This window comes from Peromyscus maniculatus, chromosome 7, assembly GCF_049852395.1.
Source record: "Peromyscus maniculatus bairdii isolate BWxNUB_F1_BW_parent chromosome 7, HU_Pman_BW_mat_3.1, whole genome shotgun sequence".
Lineage (NCBI taxonomy): Eukaryota > Metazoa > Chordata > Mammalia > Rodentia > Cricetidae > Peromyscus > Peromyscus maniculatus.
The window spans coordinates 30098143-30122470 of NC_134858.1; the positions used below are offsets into that span (position 1 = coordinate 30098143).

The window sequence follows — 24328 nt, forward strand, 5'->3', positions numbered from 1 at the left end:
CCTGCCTGGTTCCTCAAGAGTCCATGCAAGAAAGGCCAACATTGCTGTATAACTATAGTGATGAAGACGGACCATTAGAAGGGCAGGTTGGCTTAACCTCTTAGGATAGCTGAGGGAGTCACCAGGCAGGTCACTTTGGAGGGGCTCCTTGAGGACCCCAAATCCCCTCTTTGCAGCACCCTGGTCCTTGTGTACTCGCTTATGTGATGTGGACACTGTCACACAGGAAGGCCTTCCTTCTAGTTCCAAGCCCTGGCTCCCAAAACCAGTCTCTCTTAATTATCTTGGCAGCTCAACACCTTTGGTGTATCTCACTCATTTAATGCCACGCCTACTCTTGTTGGATCCGGTTATAAAGTAAACCACGTTCTTTGAGAACTGCTGCATATAGATGAGTCAGTAGCCGGTCTCAGCTGACCCACAGACATAAAAACCAAGGCACTGAGGACCTTCAGCTGGGACATCCAAACTCTCGAATCAAAGGTGCAAGGGACTTGCTCACATCAGCCACCTGGCTGCTTTCTTGGGGACCAAGAAAATGAATCTTCGTCTCCATATTTACCCCAGCGGTCCATGAGGTAAGAAGAGAACCTTCTCATTGTCTCTTTGTAGAAAAAAATAGCTAATTCTCATGGAAATTTACCCTCTTTGCCCCTACCAGTAATCCAGCCAGATTTGCCCCTCCACGCCCAGAGGATAAGAGTGTGGTTTTAAATCACTGGTCCTCTTTGATCTGCTGCTTACAGATGGATTAGTAGTGGGATTACACATCCTGCCTTCCCTCGGCCACTTCACAGCTCCGAGGCTGGAAGGCTGCCTCTGATTGCATCACTCCTGAGTACATCGTCTTCTTCCCTCAGATGAAGCAGAGATGAGCGCAGGGCCTCTGCATCTGGGGGCATCCTTTCAGCAGCACTTTGCTTAGTAGTAGCACTTCCTTTGGACATTCTCTGTCTTGCAGGCAGAGGAGAAAGGGGCTATTGAGGTCTAGGGTAGAGAAGGCAAGGTACAAGTTATATGACATTTTGCTTCGGGCAAACGCTTTTGCTGCATTTTCCTACATAACACTTTGTGGATTTTGTGCCCCTTTAAGTGCAGGTATTTAGATCTTGCATTATTATTGCAGCTCCCTAAATATTGCTCTGACAAATGTTCTGGAGAGTGGTATTGAGGACCAAATGGTTCCCTATACTCTGGCAGGCATGGGCTCCTTCTCCAAGTATCTGTCTCTGTGGGTTCTGTTCATAAGTACTCAAAAGAAGGTGGTCTTTTGTAATCAACATTTAGGAAGGGCAATCTACAACTCTTGGAGCAGAACACTGAGTGTGGGAGGAAGCGATGGCAGACAGACATAGGCTCCTCAGACACTCCTGTGCTGGAGGAGAGGCCCAGTACTGAGGTTCTGGGGTTCCTCATCAGCCCTTCACTGAGTTCGCTTTGTCCGATGCTCTAGTTTGTGTGAATGTGTTCCCACACAGTCAATCAACTGTGTGACTGTAGTCACAATGGGACAGGATTATCTGGGAAAATATCAGTCCTTTCAAGCTCCTTTCCCCATTCTCTCTTCTTTGGCACTCGACTCGTGGAGATGGATTTCCTCTGCACAAGGAAGAGACCAAGTTCTCTCAGGCCGAAGACCGAACTTGTAAAGCAGGGGGCACAGGTCGCTCATGACAAAGTCTTCCTCCTTTGTGCTGTGGATGGTCTTGGGTTTGCTCGGACTGACTCTTAAGGGCAGTCCCAACATAGGGCGCTTCCGATGCCCACACATGCTCTGCTCCGGGGAGCTGAGAATCAGAATCCCCCATGCATGTCCCTTCCCTTTCTCTGCCAGGTGTTTTCAGTACTAGGTTACAAATCTATGTGATTTCCCGAAGATCCAGCTGTGACTCACGTGTTTTGCCTTTTTCTCGGCCCCCGGGTTTCTATGGACAGGTGGCTCCCCAACTTTTCTCACAGCACTTTCTCCAGCATGACGACATGCTCCAGCACTTTTGATCCCCACTGAACCCACATTTGACTTCTCTCCCTCTATGATCAAACATGCCTTCGGTGACGCTTGTCTTTTCTTCGTTCTTGTGCTCATTAATATTAATATCATGCCTGCTGTCTTTTAAATCTTCATATGTGTAAGTGTACAAAAAGCAAACTTAGAATGTTCTGCGGATTGTGCGTGCCAGCATCCTGGGACAACACTGCATGGCAAGACACATGCTTGTAATTGGCAGCGTTGCTGTGGGGACATGCCACTTGCAGCCTAGGTTCCATGTGTGGAGTGTGTGGCAGAAATACCCTGGTGGTCTGTACAGCAGGGCAGTCATGGAATCCTGGCTGAGCGCACATGCAGTGGACTGTACATTGTCAAGAGAAGACTTCAAAACATCACTATCCTAAAAGCCTGAAGTAGATAGGATGGTGCCTGATGGGGGCAAGAGAAAGAACATTCTGGAATAAGGAAATAGTGTTCACAAAAACATAAAGGCATGACACACGCAGGGGACATTAAGCCAGTATAGGAGTGTTGGGGGTGAGAGTGAACAGGTAATGTAAGACAAGAGAAACCAAGGGTACATGGGACAAAAGGCCTCACTGGAAGTGATGCGGGGCTCAGCATGTCTGGAAGGCCATGGGATGCCAAGCAAGTGCTTAGTCTCAAGGTGGAAAGGAGACTTTTCAGTGCAAAGTGGGCTGGGAAACCAGGCAGGAGGTCACTGAGAGGCAGAATCCTTGAGATCTAGCTGCTGGTGGGCTTTAGCGTGGGGGAGGGGGGAATGCAGAGAAGAATGAAGTAAAGCCTGAGACCTGGCAAGGTCCCCAAAGGTCACCTGAGGAGCGAGCAGGCTTTGAATGGCAATGAGCATTTTCCTTACACTTAACCTTCACCCCTCCATCTGGGCTGCAGCTTCAGAGAGCTGGAGTGTGGGACATGTTGGGCAGTGTTCCCGCTCTGCAGGGGCCTCTGTCTAGTCCACTTCACTGAAATGCAAGATTGTCTTGGGGGGAAAAGGTGCAGTGAGTGTTTCTTTACCCTTGGGTGCTTGGGCCTTAAGTGGGGCATTGTGTTGGACCTAGAGTCAGTTTGGTTTCTGAGTACTAAACCCTCAGTGGCCCTGCAGGACATAGGAATGACTTAATGCGGCAGTGTAAGGTTGAGACAAGGCGTCACAGCATAGTCAAATGCTAAAGGCTCTTTGTTCCTACCTTTACCCTCCCTTGCCCGAGTTACCACAGGCAAGCGTTCCAGGGCGCCATTTCTCCCAAGAACGATGCTTCTTGGGTCCCCTCAGCAGTGAGGTAAAATGAAGTTGAGCCAGTGTGTCCTGAGGTTTTCCTGCTTGGCTTCATGGAGCTTGGTGGCGTTTGTAGGGTTTGCTGTGTATGGGGATGAGGATGTTGAGCCCGCTACCTCAGGTCCTCACCTCACTGACCTTTGGAGTCACAGAGATCAAGATCCGAGACCCAGGACACCCTTCAGAGTCCCCTGTTTGGGGACACTGGGCCAAGCCCTGGTGTGCACAGAGCTGGGATGCACATCTGAGTTCCATGGGACCTCAGGACCCCCTTCATCCCTTCTCCTCCCCCTTTTCAGGTGGGGTCTTAGGCTTTGAAATGCCTGGTGAGACCCCACAGTACAGAATGTCTGTAGATTCAGTGTTCTTGGCTCTAAGTCCTGGCCTACTTTAGGACAGCCACTGTAAAGCCGACTACCTCAGGACCTTGGTCCCTAGAGCTGAACTGACCCTCAAGGTCCCGGCAGCAACCCCAAATGATCCCAGCTTAGCTTTTGTACCGTCCACGAAAGGGCAAACCCAGGCCTTCAAGTGAAGGTCGATAGTCCTTTCCTGCTTCTCCTCAGCCCTCACATCAAGGTCTGGATCTGTCTTTCCAAATAAGATCATCCCCTCCTGGTGGGTGGGGAAAAGGCAGGGCAGACTGTAGTGACACAGGCCAAAGCCACAAGTGAAGAGAGGATCTCCCCCATCTACGTTTTCTCCTGGAACATGTGTGATTCACGAATGTTAGCTTTCCTCTGAAAGGGCAGAGAATGGCTTTCTGGGTAATGTCCTTTGAAAGCGGAAAAGCAGGGTGTGGACACTGGAAAAACAAAACTGAATACGAACAAGCAACATCTTCAAAGGAAACAAGCGGAGGGAACAATCGGCGTGGAAGACTCTTGGAAAAGTCAACAGTATTCGCAAGTTGACTTAGGGCGCAGGAGTCCTGGCGCGCATTCCACGCTACAGCTTTGCAGAGCCCGAGCCCTCCTTACTGTGGCTACTGTCCAGTCCTCCCATTGCCTTGTTAGGATCTTCCAGCACATTCAAAGAGGAGCAATGCTGCTCCACGGAACTCCAGGAGCTTTGTAAAGAAGTAGCACCAACGAGCTGGAGGGATGGCTCAATGGTAAGAGCACATACTGTACGCTTTTGTAGAGATTGAGTTTGGTTGGCTCACGACTGCTTGTAAGTTCAGTCCTAGGGGTATTTTGCTGCCTCTGGCCTCCAGAAGCATCTGGACTCATGTAGACCGACCTACACACAGACAGACACACAGAAACGCAGGCACAAGTAATTAAAAATAAAATAAATCTTAGAAACAGCAGCAAGAGCTAAAGGATCATGCAAGTAAGTGACAGGCAACCTCAGAAGAACCGACAACCCCAAAATGCTGCGCTTCATTTGATTGTTCCTCAGAACTCCTGTAAGGGCTCTAGCTGCAGCCTGCCACAAACGGCTCCAAAGCACTGCCTTAAATCTTTGAGCCCAGGTTATCCACTGCATCAAAGAAGAGCCTGAAGGTTCACAGTATGGTGAACTTGCTCACAGGCTTCAAGAAAGACAGAATCTGAGTTCTCCCAGCAAAGAGTTAGATCAATAAATTCTTCACTCAGAAGATCGTATTACCTTCCTCACTGCCCCAGGAAGGAATGGAGCGCATCAAGGCACGCCTGTATGCCCTGTCCTGTGTTCTGCTTGTAGGATGCTTGCAAACCCTGCACACTACTTAGGTTCATGGGGACCACCTCTGCTTCTGAGAGAAGATTCAAGTTCAGTTCTCTTAGATACAGGCCAAGACTTTCCACTTAGAATTTTCCAAATACGTCTTCCTCTCCCTCTCCTCCAATTGCACAAACACTGTGTTTTTGGCTCAGATTCAGGAATTGTGTTTACCGGTGTATATCAGTATACCACCATATCCCCAGGGAGATGATTTACATGTGCACCGAACACTATTTGAAAGCAACAGGTTAATATGGTGTTTTTCTGCAGAATTAGGGCGAGCAAAGCTCACTCAGGTGACTGCCCCTAAGGGAAGTCTCGTGGTTTGCTGCCCTTGATTAAATTCTTAGGAGTTTTCTGGCTCTTTCCAGATCAGTCATTTGTCCTTGAAGAGTGAACTTGGCAAATGTGAGTGACTGCTATTAGTATCTCACGGAAAAAATGTGCATAAAATTTGGACCCATGGAGTCGAGTCCAAAGATGAGATATTCAGAGAGATTAGAGGATCTGGCCTTGTGCTTTTAGGCACAGTCAACCTTTTAATTATGGTGTTATTAGGGGGTTGAGCTACTGATAGTTATGCATGGAGTATAGAGTTTAAATTGTGTTTAGAGATAAGGTGCAGGCAATGTCACAGGATCATGCTAAAAGACCCCCAGGAAGCCCTGCTGGCCTGTGCAAAGTGTGAAGACAGTTCTGTTCTGCAGGACTCTGCGTCTCTTGGAAACACAAATCGGGTGTCAGCCATGAGGGCTCCAATGCTAGGTAGCCAGCTAGATCTTCACACACTTGGAAGACATTGAGGGTGGACTCATCCCCCCGGTTTCCCTGGTAACACTTGAAATAGAAGCATCACAATTATCCTCTAAAGATTCAAACTACTGTATGAAAAGCTGGCGCTTCAAGGTTTTGTTGAAGCTTATGAACAAAACTGACTGCTGGTTCAAAGAATGGAATCTGAGCTCTAACCTCTACCTAGGGTTCAGGTGTGACATTTTAATCTTTCCTCAAAACATTATGTGCTTTTGTCTCTTTCCTGTCAATCACTTAGAAAAGCCCGCCCCCACAGGAAGCTACCCAGGCTACTTTCTAGTGTATATCTGAGCAGGGCCCTTCAGTTATGGCCCACTCTCTCCCTTGGGGGAGCTTGCTTCACTTGATTAAACTTTCTTTTCTTCACCATCACCTGAAATAAAGTCTGTGTTCTATACACTGCACTTGGGTCTCTTTCAAATCCATCTGATGAAGAATGTATGGATGGGGAGCCAGATGGAGCAGAATGAGACCCTAGGGACATCTCTTGGAGCTTCTACCCAGTTACACTGGATTTTCCTCATCTCCTTGGGGTAAGGCTTGGACTCCCCTCTCTTGAGTAGAGGCCACAGAACTCTTCCTGTCAACAGCTCCCTTCTATGTGTGCACTTCTGTGCCCGGCTACAGGCGCTTTCCTATTTTCCGACAATCTGACATACCCCGGGTCATTAGTGCTTGTTCCAAATGTACCTCATCTCATGCTATCTCCATGCTAATCTAACTCAGGTGTCTTTTATCAAAAAGCAGAGTCAATACTGTACCTATTCAATGTTTTGTGGCTGTTTCTATTACCAGCTGATAAGGTCAGTGTGTTTTCTGTAATGTAATACCAGACCTCCACGGTGGGGTCCTCTGGTTCTGGAACATTTATACCTAATATTACTTACTATATTTTACTAGGTTCTAAAGGGAATATAAAAGATAATAAAGATATGATTTCCTCTTTCAGATATGGCTCTAATTTCCCTTCTTTAAATATCAGGATTGATCAAGAAGAAAGGAGGCCTATATTTTTGCACAGTGTGCAAAACTTTTACGTTCCCTGTAGACCAACTAGGCCTTGAACTCACAGAGATTTGCCTGCCTCTGCCTCTCGAGTGCTGATATGAAAGACATGGCTTTGTTCTTTTTAAAACCTTTTAAACCCTTGATAAGTTTACAAACGTTAAAAATGAGCAGGTCTTTGGTAATGAAAACAGAGGCTCATGTATGACTTCAATACGTGTGAAATGTCTGTGCCACAGATGTCAAGTCCCAACATGTCATCAAATGTAAGCTTAGCTTAAGAAGATGAAGGAATGCTCAAAAGTGCATCCAATGTGTCTGGGAGAACTGATGCTCCTGCCTGCCTGCCATGTCCTCCTCAGCATTTCCTGAATTCAAAACATGTGGTTTTCCTACTGGCCTAGATATTTTGCTGGGTAGCTAGTTAGCTGAGCAACCAGAGCAGCTTTTCCCCCCGGGGTCTCTGTGTTAGAGAGACCACTGAGGTCTCGTGGGTGGTGCTGGGTACAAAACAGTGACAGTACGCAAGACCTTGCACACAAGGCACCCCAGTCCACTGACTGTTATTGACTGCTGCTCCCTCAAGAAGCATCTGTAGACAGTGGGTACTGCCTCAGTCTTAATGCTGATCACACCTTGGGCCTCATAACCTTCAGGAGCCAGAGAGCCAGGGATTTAGTTCCAGCTGAGCACAGCTGTCAATTTCTTCACTATTCCTAGAGGTCTTCTTGCTTCTCGGGGGAGCCTTAACCAGGTGGGATATGTCAGAGCTTAGTCTGCTGTTGCTAAATGCCTGAATGAGGAGTCATGAAACATTGGTACAGGCTGGAGGGGGTGAGGGAGGAAGAGAGAGGATGCACAACAGCTTAGTGGTCCCCTCCCCTCCTTTCCCTTATGGGTTAGATGAGGGAAATGAGCCCTGGGAACTTCCAGGCAGGCTGCTTGGTCATGCCCCAGAGAATAGCAGAGCTGGATGGAATTCAAGCCAGACTTGAGCACTTGCTCAGCAGGTGGACTGAGGTAGTTTCCCCAAGGGAATTAGGGCTCAGCTTGCCATAGGCTGTCTTTCACTTTCTCCCCCAAACCATCACACGTTCATGTCACTGGGGGGACCTAGGTTTGACCAGGTGTCATCAACTAGGTCATTATGATTTGTGTTAATCCAGATGAAGATTCTGGTTTTGTTTTGTTTGTTTGTTTGTTCGTTTTTGAGATTGGGTCTCTTTATGTAGTCCTGGCGGTCCTAGAACTCACTAATGTAGACCAGGCTGTCCTTGAACTCCCAGAGTTCCTCCTGCCTCTACATCCTGAGAGCTGGGATTAAAGGCGTGTGCCACCATGCCCCGCCCAAGGATTCTCTTTTTAAAGGTTGAACACTGAACAGAGAGTGGTGGCCCAGTGCATTACTGCTGACTCTTGATCTTGACACTCCTCAGGAAGCAGGCAAGGACATCAGCCCCACTTCTGTTCAAGGAGCAGCAAGGTCCCATTCTCTAGTCCTTTTCTCTCCTGGGGTCCTGTGGGATAGGGGTGGGCAGCAGAGGAGGGGATGGAGTGATGGAACTAGGTGACATTTCAGATTTCTGTTCTTATCTTTTTAATTTTGTAAAATTATTTTATTATTTTGTGTGTATGAGTGTTTTGCTTATGCATATGTGCTTTGGAGACCAGAAGAAGGTGATGGATGCCTAGGGACTGGAATTACAGATGGTTTTGAGCTTCCACATGGGTGCTGGAGATCAAAATTGGGTCCTCTGGAAGAGCAATCAGGCTCCTAACTGCTGAGCCATCTCTCTAGTCTCAAGGAAGGGTTTTAAGTGGTCCTGTGGACTCTGGGGTTGTCTTTGAGTTGTCATTGACTCTAGCTTCCATGGGAATGAAAGATTAATGATGCTGACTCCAGAATACAAGATCTGTGGGCAAAGAAGAGAATGCTAGACACAGTAGAAGTGTTAAAGGACAAAGAACAAAAGACAAAGAGAAAGAACCAGAGATGATGATGTATACGGCAGGGTCTGACATGTGGTGCGGTGGCCAGGCCAAGGTCCTGAGAACATTCTCCCATCTACTATGGGCTGTTCAGGGCCCCATGAAGCTTGCCTGGTACATTAGTGGGAACTGAAGCCCCAGCTAACAGCCCTGGAGGTGTTGGGGAGTAGCAGCCTGGAGTTGAAATTCTAGATCATAATCCATGCAGTGTAGCCTGATGGGGACCCAGGACTCTACTTCTCCTGTTGCACCTGACACCCTTTCCCCTCATGGTTGGGAGAACACAGATAAGAGAGCAAATGCATCTAGCCAGGAAGTGTAGACAGGATGGTGCCCAGAACAACGCTTTCTGTGTTCCGGGATCAAGTAACCAATGGGTGGCGGTGATGGTGGTGAGTAAGGGTCACCTGAGGTTCCATCAGGTGTCTGCAGGAACGGAAGCTAGGTGAGAGTGGGGGGAAGTTTGCTGCATCTCTACTGTGTTGCAGGCATTTTAGTGTGCAATTTCCGCTTTAGCAGGATATAACTCCCGTTATACAATCCCACCATCAGAAGTGCCCTTCAGTAATTTTTTTTTAAAATAATACATTTACAGCCACAATCAATATCAAAACCATTTTTTCCACCTCCAAAGAACTATTAGCAGTCATTCCAGTATCTGGGCAGCCACTTGTCTAATTTTCTTTCTGTGTAGATTTGACTATTCCAAACATCTCTGGCAAAGGACCATAGACTATCTGGCCTCCTTAGTGTAGTATAATTCCATCAAGTTTCGCTCATGGTGAAGCTTACATCAGACTATCATTCCTTCCTAGGGATAAACAATATTCCATTCTACAGGCATGCCACTTCTTATTTACTGATGAGTGAAGTCATGTAGGGTTGCTTCCTCTTCTAAGCTATAATGAACAAAGCTGCTATAAACCTCTGGGGCAAGCGTTTGTGCAGGACATGGCTGTATTTACTTTAATCCTTCTTATAACAAAGCCAACTTGCCCAAATTTGCAGCCTAATGAGGTCTGAAGCCGAGGAGCCTTTCTCTCTTCATTTTGATTGGGATAGAGGGACAAGGACAAACAGGAGGGAAGGAAGCAGAGTTTTCTTCACCCTTTCCGGGTCACTGTACCCAGAGAGGGAGGAAAGGCATGGGTGAATTTGCGTCAGCTAGAGCTTGCTGTAGGCTCCACTGCTCTCTCAGGAGCTGGGGCTGCAGCGGGCTGTTTGCCAAGCCTGGTTTGGTCATGAATCCTGGAAGGATGTCCTCTGTGCTTGTCTTTCTTTCTCATTTCCATGACAGACACAAGAGTAGGTCATGCTTTTTCATACAAGGATGAATGAAATGTTTTGTAGTTCTGGAGGGAATGGGTGGGTAGGTTCTGCGATGGTGTCCCCATCCTAAGAGAATCACTCTGTGTGGGTTCTGCCTGTCACAAGGAGGAGGCCATTCCAACTACCCCAAAGCAGAGCAGCCCTGGAGATGGGAACTGGGCATGTGCAGAGAGGATGGTTGGTGCACAGAACTACAGAGTCATACAGGGACTACCAGCTCGCTTCCTTCTGGCCTCAGGGTGTTCTCAGAAAGCACATTAATGTGGAAAGGTAGATGACGTGCCTTCCCATTAATGTAACTCTGATGGCTTGGCAGACCTCAAGCCCAAATGGCTAATAATTGACCTTTGAAAGTTCCCTGGGGCACAGTAATAGAAGCTGCAGAGAGACTGGTCTCCAGCTATTCCATGGACCATCTCAAGCTCTGTCCTTCTCTTTACCCTTCAGGAAGTCCCATGCAGTGCACCCCTGACATGGGTCACAGGAGCCCAGAGTAAAAGGCTGCATAGACAATGGTGTCCTTGGGTCTGTTCCTCCTGTTCCTTCTGTTCCTTCAGGAGTGGCAGGACATTGTAAGGTAAGTTTAGGCTCCACTGCTTCCTATCCCCAGGGCTGTTCAAGCTCATCTGCCTGTCTGTCAGGTACATCTGAATGTCCCCGTTTTACAGCTGAGGAAGCTGACTCACTAAGTAGTTATATAGCCAATACCCAGTATTCAAGCAAATAAATGACGACCTTTAGATTCCAATCCTCAAACCTACTTGTCACATTCTGCTCTGGTGACTTGATGGGACCAGGACAGGAAAATATACATCAGTCAGAATATGGGACAGGAAGGCATCCCACATACCCCTCCAAACACAGGGGCTGACACCGAAGGCCTCCAACTTTATATGTGCATTAAGCTGAGCTGAGACAGCCATTGCCTGTGGATGTAGAACATAGAAACTGCTTTCCATGTTCCTCCTCTCAAGCCTTAGTGGAGTGCTATCATTCTCGGTAATGCCAAGGCTGGCAAGTGAGTATACCTTCTTTAAATCAGAGCAGACAGTCTTGTTGCAGACAGTGTTTGGGGCTCTCGTTCACATGGAATTCATTTATTTCTGGGCTGAAAGGAGTGAGTTGATGTAATAGCAACCCAAACCACAGAGAACTAGAAGGGTCAGGCTAATAACAGGGTTTGTGTGCACATAATAAATACGAGTTTTTATAAACATTTAAATTCTTTCATGAAATTGCCCTGCCATTTGAGGTGGGTGGCTTGACATGTGAAATTTAAGAATAGTGTCATTCTAGATGTGTCCAGTTGCCAGAATAACAGCCTCCACCCAAACACGCACTGTTACGAGATACACGAGTGCTTGGTGATTATTTGATTTGCAAAAAAATTGTTCTTCACTCTATAAAATAATCCACTCTAGGATTCCATTAAATATCTAATATCCTCCTGTGTGTGTAATATGACTTCGCCACAGTGTCTGCCCCTACGCTGCCTGCTGAGAACATACACTGGTTTCAGTGTAAGGTTATAGACCCAGACACCTCCGGCGTAGATGATCTCTGCGCCATAGAAATAAGAATCGAAAGGCCATTAGACCAGGAAAGCCTCTGGATCATGGTGTTAATTGAAATTTCAATCCTAAATTTATTAGGAACCAGAATTTACTGGTAGAACAGGTACTCTCAGGAAGGCCTGGACCGAGACCAAGTCTGAGAACTTGAGTCAAAGTTGATTTCATGAGAGGCAGAGCAGGTCCTTCTGGCTCTCTCACTATGTGGAAGAGTCTGGCCTGGTCTATCTGCCTGGGATTGTACCCAGGATTCTGGAGGGAGCTGTCCCATCTCTTCAGATAGTGGCCTTGTGTGTTGGGCAGTCCTGGGTCTCTTCCTCACCATCAGAATAAACTGCTGCCTGAAGAGGGCACAGAAAGCCTGTAGACATCTACTGGCATCTCCAGCTGCAGGCCATTGTCCATGCTGGCTCAAGCCATCTAACCTGTAGAAGGAAGCAGAGCTTGCTTTTCTTGTCTTTCTTTCTTTCTTTCTTTCTTTCTTTCTTTCTTTCTTTCTTTCTTTCTTTCTTTCTTTCTTTCTTTCTTTCTTCCTTCCTTCCTTCCTTCCTTCCTTCCTTCCTTCCTTCCTTTCCTTCCTTCCTTCCTTCCTTCCTTCCTTCCTTCCTTCCTTCCTTCCTTCCTTTCTTTCTTCCTTTCTTTCTTTCAGAGACAAGAGTTTCTCTGTGTAGCCGTGGCTGTCCTGAAACTCTCTGTAGTAGACCAGGCTGGCTAACCTCAGACTCGCAGAGACCTGCCTGCTTCTCCCTCCTGAGTGCTGGGATTAAAGAGGTGTGCCACCCACCACTGGGCAAAGCAGAGCTTTGGATGGTATCACATCTTCACCTGCACCCACAGTTACCTCTTAGTTCCACCAGCATTTTGACCATTTCTGAGCTGCTGTCCAGGACATTGAATGGCACATCTAGTCACACCAGTGACCCTCAGATTCAATCCAATGTGCCCTGTGCCCTCTCCATTGACTACCCCTTCATATCCTCCCAGTCTCCTCTTGGTGCCTTTGCATAGGCTCTTCCTCGACCCCAAAACCTATTCTCTCCCCACAAATCAGATCTCTCGTCTTGCTCTCTTACTATAGCTCCAACCATTTGAGTGATTTCTCACACAAAGCAAGGAAACGTGCACCAAGCTGCCCTTCCTGCACACAGTGAGCAGGTGTTGAAAGCGTGTTTGCCTTCTCTAGCTATTTACAGCTGTTCTGAGTGTGTTATGGGGCTTAAACACAAAGCTCCTTCTAATCTTTTTGCTTGTTTTTCTGCTTTGTGACCTTGAGCAACTTGCATAACATCTCTGGACCTCAGATCTCAGGCTCTATTATGAACTATTATGAAGTCCAAATGCAGCTGATACAAGTAAGGGACTTCTGTGTCTGTGCTTGGCTTTTGGGGTCCCAAGATGTCACTAAGTAGTACCTCTCTTGTGCTCCAGGGGGTGCTGTACACACAGCATGCTGCAGTGTCTCCTGGAGCGATCTGCTGGATAGAGAAGCCTCCTGGGGGGGGGGGGCTTTTTTGGTCACTCTTCCCACATTCTCACTTTTTAAGGCTGGGGGAGGGGTTGGGGGATTTTATCTTCATGCATTTTAGGACAAGAGTCTCCATTTTTAACTTTCTTCCCCTGTCAACTCAGGCTCAGTCTGCTCACAGGCAATAACAAAGCAAAGCTTTCCCTTCGTAGAGCACTGTGCTCTTGGGCCTAGATGTGAAGATTGCTAAGAAAATTCCTGGAGGAACTGGGAGCTTCCACTGTGGGCTTGCCAGTTTCATGTCCCCTGACCCCCTAGTGGGGGAGGTCTATTCTCTGCTGCCATCTTCATAGACCCTGGGAAGTGCTCCTTTTAAAAACTCTAGACAAAGAGGAAACCAAGTGTCCTTCTTCGCAAGGCTGTGCATGCCACTATGTCCAAAGGACACGAAGACACAGCTGCACTAGGAAATCTGCTGGGAAGCCACACAGGAGAAGTTCCCAGCATCCAAACCACTGCCATCTACCACAGCAAGCACGTCCTGCCACCAAAGACTGGTAATACCTCACAGACATCTTCCCCGAGTGCAGCTTTGTCTGTTCCCAGCCTGGCTCGTGAAAAGGATTGACAGAGTGCCCAGAGCCTCCCACTGGGGCCAGAAGCAGAGATCTTTGGTGATTGTCTCAGGATGCACAGTGACCCCATCAAGAAGTCAGCTAGACAGCATCTGAAACCTGAACTTGCAGACTTTAAATCGTTGCAATGGTCTTTTGTGTACCATTTAGTAGCTTCCATGATTCTCCACATCTTCATAGCAAAGCAGAGCCATGCAGAGTGGTGTATGCACACGTGACTTCTGCAAGCACGCAGCCAATAGTGTCAGTTTTCACCATTTGTACCTCACAGTTTAGTCACTGAGCTCCAGGTATCTGCCAGTCTCTGCCCTAAAATCTTCTGGTTGTTTAGTTACTCAACTGGCTTTTTTACATGGGTGGGAGGGATTTGAACTCAGGTCCTTACGCTGGCATAAGCAAGCACTCTTACTCCTCAGATTTAGGGTGAACAGAGCGCTTTTGTCGATGATGTCTGGGACACTGTTTGCCCACCCAAACCTGACTGTGGGTACCAGGCAAGGAGACTGCCTTTTCAGAGAACAAGTGTATGTAGCAGTGATGCTGGTCACACTCTAGTTAGTTGCTATGGCAGCAAGATCAGCATCGTGTCTAGGTACCAGGCCTCTGAGCAGCCTTGCTAAGAAAAGGCTCTGCCTTTGTTATTGACAAATCCTTGATGAATCATCTTTGCTTTTCCTAGGCCTACTCCTCCTATCGGGAAGTGGGCTCTGAAACCAGCAGCATCCAGAGGTGCAGCACATGGCCAGAGCCTTTCCCTCCCTTTTAGGAGCCTTTCCTCCTTTGGTGCAGTTACAGTTTGACCATGTGGCCATCCGTGGTGGTGAGAGTCAGTGACACGTGTCTAAACTGCTGTGCTGGTTTCCGCTTGGGAGCCATCAATAAATATTGCCACTGTTTGTCATAAGCTCTAGGGACATTGTGTATTCTGGTCCATGACATTTGGAAGGATAGCATCAGAGCCATTTCACAGAGGAGGAAACTGAGGCTCAGAAGAGCAGGGTGACTTGCTCAGCTCACCTGGTCACTGAGTGGCACAGCTGGAGTTCAAGTTCAGGCCTGTAGATATAAGCTGGAACAATTCTCCTTTGCCAAGCTGCTTCTGGTCGTTGCCTGTTCTGGGAACATTCTTGGCCCAAGTCTCCTATCTCCCTATAACTTCCCAGGCAAAACAAACCAAGTCATTCAGATAATGGGTCTGCAACTACATGACCCTGAGACACCCCCAGAGCATGCCTGTGAAGGCACTGATACCACTAGACCATGTGGTTCCCTCTGGCTTGTTCCCAAACTCCCTTCTGGAAGGAGAGAGGGACCCTGGAAGGCCAATGCTGCATTCACACACCAGACAGGCTACTCCAGTTTCCTGGTGGAGAGATCACAAAGCACACTTACTCCTCAACAGTGACATATTTCCCATGCATTACCCAGTCTAGCCTGGCAAAGGCATGGGGCTCAGATCCCTAGTCACACACCTAGGATGTAAGGCTGGGAAGGACTGAGGCCAACTGATCTCTCTGAGTTCTACCCTAAATTAACTAGATGCTCACTTATGCCAAGGATGTCAGAGGTTAAGTTCTGTTAAGTGGGCTCTAGACAGATGAGAGGCAGCCCAGAAAGTCATGTGATTCGAGGGTCCACGGGCTCTGTAGGTTTGCGGATCCACCTGGGAGGCTGTTCTCAGCCATCCTGAGATGATTTCCACAGAAAAGAGGAAGTCCTCTACAAAAGCAATTACATGTTTTTTTGGTTTTTTTTTGCTCTTTTTAGCAAAGATGTGCTCAAGAGGCCATGCTTGACACAGAGCCTCATGGGTACCATTTTAGTTCAGTGCATGACAATTACTGAGTGACTTCTCTGGGAACAGCTGCAAAGGGCCATTCCTTCTTTGTTCCTATCATGGCACCTGGTACTTAGTAGGTGGTCAATAGGTGGAACACGTGCTTATTGATTAAGACAGCAAAGGGGATGCCTGAGTCCCAGGGATGCATTACTGCGGAAGATCCGGAGACACTGGTAGACATCAATTGATTCTTGGTCTGAGACAAGGCCGGCCAATTTCATAGCAACTTGAAGTTCTTTTGCATTAGAGTTACCAGGGGACTAGAGAAAATCACTTGACATCTGCTTTTGGACCACCTAGTTCACATTTCCTACTCCAAGATAAAAAATTGACTCCAGAAATACCCTAGAGTTAGCTGAGCTCGTATAGGAGCTGTGAAGAGTCTAGTTAAAAGGCGCAATAGCCCTTGTAACTTGAACTCAGGGGATACAAGCATTGACCCTCGTCTCTCTTACACAGCAGCCACTGAGCAGCCAGTCAGGGCTGGGAAAGGGGCAGAGTGATAAGTGCTCTAAGAATCTCCCGATCCAACACAGAGGCTTATTGGGCGGATGCCCCCAAAACAACCTCCGTGTGTAGGATCTTATGAGCAAGAAGAGCCAGTTTCACTGGAGCAGATGCTGCATGCAAATGAGTATGCTTTTACGGTGATGACAAGCTGGCTCTGGAGGAAGATGCATTTGCTTTCAAGGACCCTTAGGCAGAGGTGTTTCAGGCTGACTTAGAAGCGTGGATTGTCTCTGTAGCTCCGATAGGACGGGTGGTCGTTTCAGAACCAGCTCACCCTGTGGGTCTGCAGCAAAGACAGAAATGGCTGCCCAGCACTGGGTGATTGGCGCCTGCCTGACTTTCCAGCCCTAGGCTGCAGCAACCCGTTTAGCATGCTAGTATGTGTTACTCTGGATCTTCTTTCTTCTCCCATGCCCTTGCTTTTCTTCTGCTGCTCCTGCCTGCCCCCGCCCCCCCCCCCAAAATTAAATGCAGGGTAGTCACTGTTATACATCTTACAAGGGACTAAAAAAAAAGCTCTCCTGGAGGAGGAGCTGATGGTGACTGAGCAGCATGGGTAACCATCGGTTCTCAACATTTACAAACACATCCACCTATTTATTTGTCACAACTCAGCAGTTGTTTGTGGAGTTCTTGCTACCTGTGGCTCTAACACATCTTCAAGGGGTTGGTATCTGTGTCACCGTTCTGTTCTCAATAGGCGTTCCCTGGAGGGTACTTGCTACTTCATATCACAGTGACAGCCCTCTCTGTCTGTTTGCTCATGGACTCATCCGTTCCTCTCCCTTAGGCCCCCTGGGAGATGCATGTTGACAAGGACCATCAGCCATTATTTCTGTGATGTCTAGCACAGTGGCTGATACATAGTATCAGCATCTCCCTATGGACTATAGATGAATACGTTTAATATATACAGAAAGGTGTTTGCAGTTGGTCAAAACGCATCCTCAGAGAGCAAATCCATTGTTAATGGAAAATCTTATAGAAACGTCGTACTTCTAGGGTTACATAAACCGTACTGAGTTCCAACATACTCAGCTCACCTCCCCATCTGACTGTGAGCCCCTTGAGAACAGGAAGAGTTCTGTTTGTTTTTCAGATCCTAAGGAATAAGCAGACAGGCAATGAACAGGAAGTGTTGGGGAAAGTCTTGCTTTCTCCAAACGTCCTATTTACAGAACAAGAATGCTTGGGCATAAAGAGCAAGTGGCAATAATGCAATCCACTTGTTTTGCCAGCCACCAGGGATACCTGGATAAATATTAGCTAATGTGCAGCCCTTTGCTTGCTATTAAGATTTACTGATTTCAATAGAAAGCAACCTAAAAGCTGGGGTGCATTATATAACCTGAGACACCGGCGCTAATCTCTAATTGCCTAGTCGCTCATAAATGCACATCGGCTCTGTCTGTGGTTAGATTAAATGGCAAAGTGGGATCTGCATGACAGCAGATCTACCGTGTGACTGATGGGTTTGGTTAGTGGATGGATTTACTTGCTTCCTTAGCTCTCCTCCATTCTTTCAACAAACAAATCAACATCATCACTAATCCAGTATGTGTAAAGCGCACCTCCAGTAAAGTCCAGTTTTTCCAGATGAAACCCCACAATAATATCTCAGTTTCTTACGTAACCATGGCTGTTGTATAGAGATTAATGTGGTGCCTTGTTTCTTCCTGGTATGATCTTACTCTTGTCTTGCCAACATGTCCCCTCTATGTCTCTCCCTCCACCTGTATCTTTGACCACTTGGAAAGGTTAGTATTCGGTATGTTTCAGAAAACTGACTGGGAGATGGATGATAACTAATTGTTTCTGGCCAAAAGTTATTTGGCACGACTTAGGAGAACAGCAGGAGAGCCATAGAGCGTGGCAAAGGAGAGGGGGGCCATGCTGGGATCCAATCCACGTCTGCCACCCAGGACCTCAGCTGCTGGTTTGTCATGTCTTAGCATGACGGTATTCAAGCCATGTGAGGTTTGAAATATATATAGACACCTAGCTCCAGACTTGGTCTGAGTACAACCATTTATTTGTGTTAGTTTAAACCACACGACTCCACTCATTAACTGTTGAAAGTTAATCCAAACATGCATCAGTCAGAAGCTTAAGAATCATTAGTGTGGGTCTAAAAGAAGCTGGACAACCCCCAACAGCACCACTGCCTTGCTTTGCCCACCATGGATGCTTCAGATCGGAGTGTGTTCAGAGTGCTGGTAAGTGCAGACAGTCTGGGGGAAGCACTGTGGGCCGCTGGCTGCTCCCGTTTTACCACCTGTAAGGCCAGAGAGTGGATGTTTTATTTGGCTGGCGCAGTCATGGAAGACCCAAATGTATTGGGGATATGTCTTCACTTTATAGAGATACCCTTCACCTTCAAAGTGAAGCACATTTTAGAAAGGTTGGAGAGTGGTGGAGGGGACGAAAAGCTTGGAAGGTGACTTTTCAGGAGTCATCATGAATGATAATGTGTGGCGAAGAATATGTGGGTTCCATGGGTAATGCTGGTCGTAGAACTGGTAATAATTGAGAGCCAATCTGTGAGGAAGTATGAGCTTCCACAAACCTGAGCAGGAGCATCTGTCACCAGAAAGTATGGGCCAGGCTACACCTAGGTGAATGGGCATTGGGAGGGAATAACCAGAGAAGAAGCCTTGGCCCTGTGTGTGCCCCACCTGGGGCCATCCTCTAGTCTGATTCTTGGGGACTTGAGGTCAATGAGGGATGGATAGAGCTCTCTGAGTGTGTGCAGAGCTTATGCGGCTCTCTTGGTAACTCTTACTTGTTCTTCTTTTTAGAGCCTGGCCTTTGTATTTCCAAACAGCACTATGGCTGTGTAGTATTTCCCATTGCTTCTACTGAGCAGCAACTTGTATTCCACCTGGGTTAAGGCTGGGAACAAGGCACTGAGGAATATTGCTTTTGTTTAAAATCTGTCTTTAGGCTGGTTTCGCTTCCTAGTTCTGATGAGCAAACACATTTTTTCAAGGGGGATTTTGAGATCTATTTTTAAAAATTTTGCATTTAATAAAAAAATACCACAAAGACAGTGCTAACCACATTGGGCACACCTTGATTTTTTTTGTGGGGGGAAGAGGAAGAGGTATTCTAGGCTTAAGACCCTTGAGTTTCACTGCTGTTGGCTGTTTAAGGGAAATCCCCATCTCTGTTTGGCTGGAAATCTCTCTCTCTCTCTCTCTCTCTCTCTCTCTCTCTCCTATCCTCCCCCCAACACCTGTCCTTGATAAGAAACCAGTGAGCAGACATTGTTCTGAAGGGCCTCAGCTAGTCACTGTATTACCCCATTCATGCTGATGGAGAGAGTACTAAGCACTCAGTATGAACTGGCAGGTGAGCTAGAGGAATGAGTTAAATATGCAGTCAGGTGAAGTCAGTGTTCATCGGCTTGGAGCCCAGTGGAGGGGAGCAGAATGTCAATGGCCACCCTCACTCTATTTCTGTGGGAAACCTTGGCAGAGCCTGTGAGATCACCTGCTGGGCTGTGAGCACTGCTACAAAGTCAAAAGGAATTTAACCGGTCCTGTCTTCAAGGGTTCCTGGGAAGCACAACTTTAGGATAGAGTATTTGACAAATGAGCCCAAGCATGACTGGAGGTGTCCCAGAAGGAAGCAGTGAGCTGGAGGGCCACTTCTATCTGGCCGTGGGTTAGGAGTATGACTTTGGAGAAGTCATCTAAATTTTTTCCATCTTAGTTCCTTCATTTAATAAAGGAAGGAACCGAAATGGGTCAGGATGTCTCTTGATGTATTGGTAGAGCAGACAAGACAATTTAGGGGATGTATTGATATTTGATGAGTTTCCTTTTTTCAGTTATTTATTTTATATATCACAAAAAATATGAATAGTGCTCCGGGCTTATGATTTCACAAAAATTATTGTATAGCAACAGGTTAAATTTCAACACAGAGGAGATGATTACTTGCACAATAATATCCAATAAGTAAAAGTACAGATGATAATGGGTCACCCCGGTTTTTAAGGCCCTGTGGGACTGACTGAGGTCAGGAAATACTTGAACGTATTAGTAATTAGTAACTTTCCACTTGGTGTCTTCTCCACATTCTATGTGACATAATGGCTGTTTACAATGGTTTACAATGGCACCCCGAACTAGTGGGTTTGTGCAAATGGTTAGCAAGCCTGATGATATGTTTTTCTCAGAGATGGCTGAATCTGTATGTGAGTCACCTAGACTATACGTGATTACCACTGAACTGCTACACTATAATCTGCCCCTCTGCTGTGTTTTCAGACCAGGGCACTAACGGAAAGGATGTTCAAACATCTTCGGAAATGGTTTGTCACTCACGTTTTTGGGCGGTCTCGGCAACGAGCAAGGCTGGTCTCCAAAGATGGAAGGTGTAACATAGAGTTTGGCAATGTAGATGCGCAGTCACGGTTTATATTCTTTGTGGACATCTGGACAACTGTGCTTGACCTCAAATGGAGGTACAAAATGACCGTGTTCATCACTGCTTTCTTGGGGAGCTGGTTCCTATTTGGTCTCCTGTGGTATGTGGTAGCCTATGTTCATAAGGACCTCCCAGAGTTCTACCCTCCTGACAATCGTACTCCTTGTGTGGAGAACATTAATGGCATGACCTCAGCTTTTCTGTTTTCTCTGGAGACTCAAGTGACCATAGGCTATGGATTCAGGTTTGTAACGGAACAGTGCGCCACTGCCATTTTCCTGCTTATCTTCCAATCCATTCTTGGAGTGATCATCAATTCATTCATGTGCGGTGCCATCTTAGCCAAGATCTCTAGACCCAAGAAACGTGCTAAGACCATTACATTCAGCAAGAATGCGGTGATCAGCAAGCGTGGTGGGAAGCTCTGCCTCCTCATCCGAGTGGCTAATCTTAGGAAGAGCCTTCTGATTGGCAGTCACATATACGGCAAGCTTCTGAAGACTACCATCACTCCTGAAGGAGAAACCATTATTTTGGACCAGACCAATATCAACTTTGTAGTCGATGCTGGCAATGAGAATTTGTTCTTTATCTCCCCGCTGACAATCTACCATGTCATTGACCACAACAGTCCTTTCTTCCATATGGCAGCAGAAACGCTTCCCCAGCAGGACTTTGAATTAGTTGTCTTTTTAGATGGCACCGTGGAATCCACCAGTGCAACCTGTCAGGTCCGCACGTCATACGTCCCAGAGGAGGTGCTTTGGGGCTACCGTTTTGTCCCCATAGTGTCCAAGACCAAGGAAGGGAAGTACCGTGTGGATTTTCATAACTTCGGTAAGACGGTGGAAGTGGAAACCCCTCACTGTGCCATGTGCCTTTATAATGAGAAGGATGCCAGAGCCAGGATGAAGAGAGGCTATGATAACCCTAACTTTGTCTTGTCGGAAGTCGACGAAACAGATGACACCCAAATGTAGCAGTGGCTTTTTCACCTGAGAAAAGCCTTCCGTGAACCGAATGGCCAGCTGTGTTCTGAAGCAAGCAACAGTTGGGGGTGTAAAAGCAGCATGAGAAACTGCAAAGTCTGCCAGCATAGTCACCCCTGAACCCCATGGCTATGACTCTACAACACTCATAGCTCTACAAGGCTGCAGTAGAAAACATATGATGGACAAATATGTCAGAAGCTGGCATGTGGAAGCCATAGGAACTCACTTGGAATCTTCACTATGACCGTGTGAACTCATGAAGTATTGATGGGAGCAAAATCATCCAAGGTCACATGGACAAGCAATGGAGATACTTCTAGAAGACTCCTGGAAGAAGTTAGGAGCTTTATATAGCTTCGGGAACCAGCCATACTTCCCATTTGATTCTGTGGATTAGAAAGATGCCACTTTCATCTTAAAATAGACTTTTATTAATGGAAAAATTTGTCCCCTGAGTTGGGGGAAGTGAGCCAACCAATCACTGACAATATGAGATTGTCATACAAAGAATGACTAAGACTCTAACCTTGTTAAGCTCTTGTGTTTGAAGCCTTCCTCTGAGTCCGGGTTACATGTTTCAGAAGGGTGAAGTGTCATCCAGTGACCCTGCACCTCTCTGACCCCAAGGTAAAGAGGAACAAGCTTTGTGACTTAGCCAGATGCTGGGGCTCGTGTAGAATTTGACCTGAATGATCTCCTGTGGTACATTAAACCATGGCCAAGTCCATTCTCTGGACGCTAAATGAACGTCCTCCTGTGAAGGAGAACATTGAAGTTGACCATGTTGGTTATGAGACTGGAGAGATGACTCAGTTTGTAAGATGCTTGCTGTACACACATGAAGACCTAGGTTTGGATCTCCAATGACCACACAGAAAGCCTGACTTGGTAGCATGGCCCCATAGTCCTGGGGAGGTGGATGTGGGAGGAGGATGTCTGGAGCTTGTGGGCCGGCTGAATGGGTGAGGTCCAGGTTCAATGAGGCCGTTTAAACAAAGAATGTGAGGGGGCTGGAGAGAAGGCTCAGTGGCAAAAGGACCATGCCTGCTCTTCCTGAGAACCCAGGCTTGATTCCTGGCACCCAGCATGGTGTTTCACAACTGTCTGCAACTCTAGTTTCAGGGCATCTAGATGCTCTTTTCTGGCCTCCATGAGCACCGGGTGCACAGACCAACATGTAAGCAAGACACTACACATATACAATTTTTAAAAATGAGGTGGAGAATGACTGAGGATGAAACATTATGTCAACATCAACTTCTGATCTACTGATCTACACACACACACACACACACACACACACACACACACAGAGAGAGAGAGAGAGAGAGAGAGAGAGAGAGAGAGATCTGTGGTGATATCTCCTTTAATATTCAATGGATGGGTTATGGGGCTACAGGTCTGTTAAAGAGTTTTTATTCCTTGCTTTTTCAAGATGGTACTGAGGACTGTGAAAGCAATCAGTCCAGAAGGGGGTGCATTGCTAACACTGAACAGTTCTTGTGTTTCTCTGCCCAGTGCTTGAACTGAAACTCTAGGTACGAAGGAGGAGGGATTGAGACACGACCTCACAGTCAGGATGTTGCTGCTCTCTTGTCCCCGAGGGCCATCCCTACACCTGCCAAAGGGAACAATTTAGCAGGAGAATTTACATCGAAGGGAGGTTCTAATGTGAATGTCTTGTCTGTCCATTTCCCTGCCTGTATTATTTTGAATGTACCTAGAAAAAGAAAGTGGAATTCAAAGCTGTTCAAAAATCAGGATATTTTTTCAGTATGTGATTAATAAATTTCTGAAACTGCGTGAGCAAAAAGTGTCACCTATGCATTAATTGGGACAGGATGATTGAGGACAATCTTCTTGCCAAGGTAGACTTTCTCCTGGAGGGGGTGGGACAGGCAGGCAGGAGGCAAACTGCGAGCATTTGTTGTCTAGACTTCCTAGTAGGAAATGAGCTAGGCGGCAGACACGCCCCTCCTGGTCCAGCTACAGCACGTCTCTCCAGCATGAATCTTGGCACAGAGAAAGACAGTAACAAACCCCTGTCAATAGGGGTAGCTTTGTTTTTCTACGTTAGGGGTTGAGTTTGTACAGATCCACACACACATACTTGTCATGGTCCTGACCAGTGGAAACTGATGGGGTTAAGGTTGCACACCTTGTCAGTGGCCACAATGGGGAATACATCTGGCCCACACTGAAGGCTGCCCTGTGCTTGTCAATCTTTGAATCCACAGCATGATTTGCTGACCAAACTAAAAGAAATTAGATATTACAAACCCAAGGGAGCCGGAATTCTTTGCTGGCCCATGGACAGGAGACCTTGTCACTCTACAGCTCCATGTAAACCAGCAGGAATGGTATTCATCAAGGTCATACACTCAGAGCACACTGCTCTCTTCTCTTCCGTTCCCTGGTAGTGTGCTTTGGGACTGCTGAAAGTGCTTAGGAGCAAGCCCATCCCTTTGAGTGGGAAGGGGTTGAGCAATGTGACTCTTCCCGAGTGGTATGTTTCTGCACTGCTTCTAAACTCTGCACTTGGAGTCTCCTTTTTCATAATACAAAATCATTAGACCCTTTACATACATCCCATAAAGCTCTTAGGAAGTAGAGACCTGGGGCAGGCAACTCTTGAGAGTTCTCAGGGGTGCTTGGAACTCAAAACCAGAACTCAGAACCTTGGGCACTGGAGAAAGAGTGGTAACAAGGGCACAAAGATCAGTGAGGAAAGAAAACGAATGGGCA

General features: G+C 47.0%; 1 protein-coding gene across 3 annotated transcripts; it reads left to right on the forward strand.

The window, feature by feature from the left end:
• Positions 1-380: 380 nt before the first annotated feature.
• Kcnj1 (potassium inwardly rectifying channel subfamily J member 1) lies at positions 381-23392 on the forward strand. Of its 3 annotated transcripts, XM_076575950.1 has the most exons (3): positions 381-578; positions 10584-10713; positions 20432-23392. In XM_076575950.1, exon 3 carries the CDS (start codon positions 20453-20455, stop codon positions 21569-21571), a length of 1119 nt encoding a protein of 372 aa, XP_076432065.1. In that variant the 5' UTR covers positions 381-578; positions 10584-10713; positions 20432-20452; the 3' UTR covers positions 21572-23392. The 3 variants fall into 3 exon arrangements, with proteins under 3 accessions (XP_076432065.1, XP_015853889.1, XP_006979838.1); XM_015998403.3 differs by lacking the exon at positions 10584-10713 and having other exon boundaries at positions 20432-23385; XM_006979776.4 differs by lacking the exons at positions 381-578; positions 10584-10713 and adding an exon at positions 18175-18373 and having other exon boundaries at positions 20432-23391.
• Positions 23393-24328: the final 936 nt, after the last annotated feature.